We start from the raw sequence: 5,405 nt of genomic DNA, 5'->3' as shown, positions 1-5,405 counted from the left end.
AAGAAGATGAGGAGGAGGAGAATAGGTGTGATGGATGAATTCGAAGAAGAAAAGGGCCGGAGGAGAAGAATTTTGGGGATTAGGTGCGGAAGAGGCTAGGTTGAAGAAGAAGAAAGTTGGGCGTGAGGGTGGGGGTGGGGTGGTTGAAGAAGATGTTTTTTTAAAATATTTTTTTTAAAATTAATTATTATTTTTAAAAATAATTTTAATGTAAAATTATATATGTATTCGCTTTAAAACGCGTGTGATCAGAGGTGCTTGAAATGTTATGTTCTAATGGGTTTAAGGGTTCAGTTGATAAATTGCTAAGTAAGAGGATTTAATTAACAAACGAAGCCAAGTACAAGAGTCTCCAAGGAATTCTGTCATATAAAAAGTTAATAAGTTGCAAGAGAAGCAAATTGATTATCATTTACTAAATATTTGTTCTAATAAAATTTTCTATGAGAAAAACATACCCTAAAAAAAATTCATTTCTAAAACTCGAAGCCGAGACATCATCCCATGTATGGTGATAAGAAAAGGCCTTTGCTTCACCTTCACCACATCTTTGATAATTGCCATCATTCCAATGCGCCATCTTTTGACCTCCTAAATTTCCTACATCTTGGCCCCATTTTTATTCATCAATCCGCCTTAATATGCTCAACTAAATCAAACCAACCCCCCCCCCCCCCCAAAAAAAAAATCCTATAATCAAATAAAGAATTCTACTTGTAATACTAATGCTATCCCCTTTTGGTGGAGTGAAGGGTGGGGAAATTGTTTTAACCTTTTTTTCCAACTATAATATTGCCTAATCAACTTGTTTAACATAGTTAATTAAAAGAAATTTTAACTTAAAGAATTCAAACTTGTAAGTTGTAATATTAACATTTTGATTACTAAGCTTAGTATATAATTAGTGAAATTGTTTAACTCTTATTGAAGAACATATGATCGGATGTAATGTGTTAGTTAGCGTTCATCAGAAATTGATAGTTATTATTCAAACTTTCTATATGTATTAAAATATGTGAGTATCACGAATACGAATGTAGGGTATTAGTGATGTATTTGATGGCTTTAACCAGAACCTTATATAAATTAAGAAATTTATTAAATATATATAAATATTTACGTAATTGCAATTTAAATGATTAGTGCGTGAAAGAATATCAAACAAATCCAAAATTCACTCAATAAGAACACCACTCTCGATTTATTTATTTTTAACTAGAAGAAAATTACTCATTGTTTTACCTAGTGGTTTAACACCACTCATTAATCATGTCTTATAAGTTGAGTAGTTGCTCAAATTACTCAAATTATAAGACATGATTAGTGAGTGGGGTTAAACCACTATCTAATTAATGGTCAATAAAATTCACAAGCTATGGCAACAACTACCTAAGTACAATGCATTAATTTCTTTGATTAAACTCCTTTAGATCCTTCTTTAAATTCAACACACGATAAAAACATGCAATGTAAAAGCTTACTCCATTAATTATGCTAAAGAAAAACATTAATTGAAATATTCAAAGCTTGTTTTCTCCTCATTGTCTCCTCCAACAAGTCTAACGTGACCTTTTTAAAGTCTATTTTATATTTTTTCATCCAATATTTAGTTGATTTCAGATTTACATTCAAAAATTATATATCGACAATAAAGCGTTCCTTGATAACTTAAAAATAATTTTATATTCAAAGTTTAAAATCAAAAACTTTGATTTATAATAAAAAATACTTATCACTCGATCATGGTCATTTTCGTGAAAGACTAAATCGTATTTTCAATTCATATTAAGTGAATATTCAATAATTCATACTCTCTTCATTCCAAAATACTTATCACATTTCGCTTTTCGAAAATCAAGCTATTTGAATGATCAATTTTTTAAAATATATTTTCTTCATTTGAGAATACTTATCACATTTCACTTTAGAGAATCCTGCTATTTGAATTTTGATCTATATTTAATTTTATATTTTTTTTGCCATATCAATATAAAAATAAAAATGAAAGATAATAATTATTTCGACGGAGAGAGTAATTATCTACCACCATATATTTCTCTTCGTACTCGTAATATATAAATCCAAGCTCAGTCCTCATCAGTGTCAGTCATTTTTTCTTTCCCATTCGTGTTCTTCCAAGTCCTTCAACAATGGCGACTTCCATTTTCTTCTTTGTTCTGTTATTCACCACAGTTCATTCACGAACAACTCCAGATAATGCCTCAAGAACAAAAACCCTCGATGTTTCTTCTTCCATTCAGAAAACCAATAATCCGTTTTCAGTTGATTCGTCTCTGAAAACTCTGAAACAAGAAGAAAATCAAATTTCTTCATCTTTGCTGAGTTTTCATCTGCATTCTCGAGTAGCAGTTCGCGGGGTTTCAGCTAAGGATTACAATTCACTAACACTAGCTCGACTTGAACGTGACTCAGCCCGAGTTAAATCACTTCAAACTCGAGTAGATCTGGTTGTATTAGGCATTGGGAAATCGGATCTCAAACCGATGGAAATGGAATCTGAGCTTCAAACTGAGGAAATTGAAGGACCAATTATCTCCGGTACAAGTCAAGGAAGCGGTGAGTATTTCTCACGAATCGGAATCGGTCATCCTCCGAGTCAAGTTTATATGGTGTTAGATACTGGAAGTGATGTTAACTGGGTTCAATGTTCGCCTTGTGCTGATTGTTACCAACAAGCTGATCCGATATTTGAACCTGCTTCGTCTTCGACATTCTCCCCGCTCACTTGTGAAACGCAACAGTGTAAATCGCTTGATGTTTCTGAATGCAGGAATGATACTTGTTTATATGAAGTATCTTACGGCGACGGCTCGTACACCGTTGGGGATTTTGTGACGGAGAGTATCACATTTGCCGGCTCGTCTTCCGTTGAGAAAGTAGCTATTGGTTGTGGACATAATAACGAAGGTTTATTCGTCGGAGCCGCGGGATTATTAGGACTCGGCGGCGGCGCGTTGTCATTTCCTTCACAGATAAATGCTTCTTCCTTCTCTTATTGCTTAGTCGACCGTGACTCCGACTCTACTTCAACTCTCGAGTTCGGCAGAGCAACTCCTCCGAACGCCGTCACAGCTCCGATGATCCGGAATTCAAAGCTTGACACATTCTACTACGTAGATTTAACAGGACTCAGCGTCGCCGGAAACTTGCTTTCAGTTTCTCCGTCAGCTTTCAAAGTAAGCGAAAACGGCGACGGCGGAGTAATCGTGGATTCAGGTACAGCGGTGACGAGATTACAGACGGACGTGTACAACACGCTCCGGGATGAGTTCATGAAAGGGTCGAGGCACCTGCCGTCAACTAACGGCGTTGCGTTATTTGACACGTGTTATGATTTAAAATCAATGAAAAGTGTTGAGGTACCAACGGTGTCGTTTCATTTCTCTAACGGGAAAGAATTGCCGTTACCGGCTAAGAATTACCTGATACCTGTTGACTCGTCGGGTACTTTTTGTTTTGCCTTCGCTCCAACTTCGTCGTCGCTCTCGATTATCGGTAACGTTCAACAGCAAGGGACACGTGTCAGTTTCGACTTGGAAAATTCTCTCATTGGATTCTCACCCAATCAATGCTAGTAGTACTTAATAGGTAAAATTGTTTACTTCCTGTTTTACCCCTTAGTTAGAAAGTTATTTTCAATTTTAGTTAGACTGGTCGGGCCCACTTAAAATAACTGTAACGTGATGAAGTGGGACCTGGTTCAGTTGTGTGTGTGTGTGTTATTATTTCAATTTCAGTATGTTTTTTGTATAGTAAATTATTGTTAGTGTAAGGGGTATTAAGGGCAATCCATGGAAAAAAGAATGTGAAGTTTTATCATGGAGTTATTTGGGGTAGCAAAATTAGCTCATGAAATATAATCCCATTCAAGTTGGGATTAATCATTAATCGGCTCAATTTGATCTATTCAAGTTCAGTGTAACTCATCGATTTGGTTAAGTAGGGTGCATGGTTAAAGTTTGTAATCTTCTCGGTTCATGTTGGACACGTGGCTCAATGATTGACTTTTAAAGAAATTTTATGCGTAATATATGGAGAATCCATGCAACAATGTTGGGTTTATTTCACTTTTTTTTCTTTTTTATTTGGAGCTTTTGTGGGGACAGATACACAATTTATTATTATCGGATTAATTTGAATTTAATATAATTCTTGATGCGGAGCATTGAATAGATAAAGAATATGAAAATTGAATTCATACATTTTAAATTTTGAACGCCTTTGTTTTTTATGAAGAAATATTAATATTTTTTTGTGATAATTATGGTGTTTGAGTTTATTTGCATGCATCTCGAGCAAGATGCTCATTACCTTTTGACAGATTTGACGTTATCACTAGATCTTAGCATTATAATTGCATGAAAAAACTTAATTTTGTGCATTGCATGACATATAATAATTGTGTAAGGTTTCTTTTTGTTTCACAAGTAAGTCGACTCAAATTTATACATTTTTAACAACAATTAGTTGATAATGAAACATTGCTTTTCCTACCTTAACCGGTGGTGTAATGGTAAAAGTTCTTTTACCTCTTAATCATAAATATCAAGTTTGAACTTTAGTATCGATGTTCTTTTCAGTAGATAGCGCTTAAATCTCCGTAGTGGTCAACTTCTTATATATTACATATTTGAAATAGTCGGAGTCAATGAATTTCAATATTAAGGGTTTGACTGAATAGAATTTGTAAAATGGATCAAATTTGTATAGAATTTCGGGTTTTCCCTGGCCCCAATGTATTGGATTTATGGGCTCACCGGTTCACCTTATTGTGCTTAATTCCTCTATTAATCCACATGAAAAAAACTTACTGATCCATCCAGCATATTTATGATGGGCCACTGGCCCACTGCTTAAACTGTATTCTAACTGGACAGCTGATAATAATAATAAGGAAAAATTATCAAATTTCACCCTTTATATTCTTATATTTTCAATTATTTTCTATCATTTATAAAAAATTCTAAAATCTCTCTTCTGATACATAGGAATGATGCTGATATATCGCGATTTGATATATAAGTCCTTTTCATGATACATCGTTAGTTGATACAAACCAAACACAAAATGTATTAGTAAAACATAAGTTTTACTGATATTTTTGTTGTGTTCATGATATATTAGGTGTTATAAACTGATTCATAAGTTTTATTGATATTATAATGTTTGGTTTGTATCAACTAGCGATGTATCATGAAAAGGACTTATGTATCAAATCGCGATGTATCAGCGTCATTCGTATGTATCAGAAATCTGAAAAAAAGAGAAAATTCTTATAATTACCAAAAAAGTCAGAAAAAATTATAATTAAACTTTTTCACTATGAGATTTAAGTAAAATACCCTAATAATAATAATAAGGAAAAAGAACACTTATACCCCCAA

General features: G+C 33.6%; 1 protein-coding gene across 1 annotated transcript; it reads left to right on the top strand.

Moving 5' to 3' along the window:
* The first annotated feature begins 2,035 nt into the window (after positions 1 to 2,035).
* Positions 2,036 to 4,072, top strand: LOC129879980 (protein ASPARTIC PROTEASE IN GUARD CELL 1). Its single transcript, XM_055953743.1, has one exon. It carries the CDS (start codon positions 2,151 to 2,153, stop codon positions 3,594 to 3,596), a length of 1,446 nt encoding a protein of 481 aa, XP_055809718.1. The 5' UTR covers positions 2,036 to 2,150; the 3' UTR covers positions 3,597 to 4,072.
* Positions 4,073 to 5,405: the final 1,333 nt, after the last annotated feature.

Source organism: Solanum dulcamara, chromosome 2, assembly GCF_947179165.1.
Source record: "Solanum dulcamara chromosome 2, daSolDulc1.2, whole genome shotgun sequence".
In the NCBI taxonomy this organism is placed as follows: Eukaryota; Viridiplantae; Streptophyta; class Magnoliopsida; order Solanales; family Solanaceae; genus Solanum; species Solanum dulcamara.
This window is presented reverse-complemented; position numbering and strand designations above follow the sequence as displayed.

Coding starts and splice junctions, on each gene's coding strand:
- LOC129879980 (XM_055953743.1), top strand. CDS start 2,151: ATGGCGACTTCCATTTTCTTCTTTGTTCTGTTATTCACCACAGTTCAT.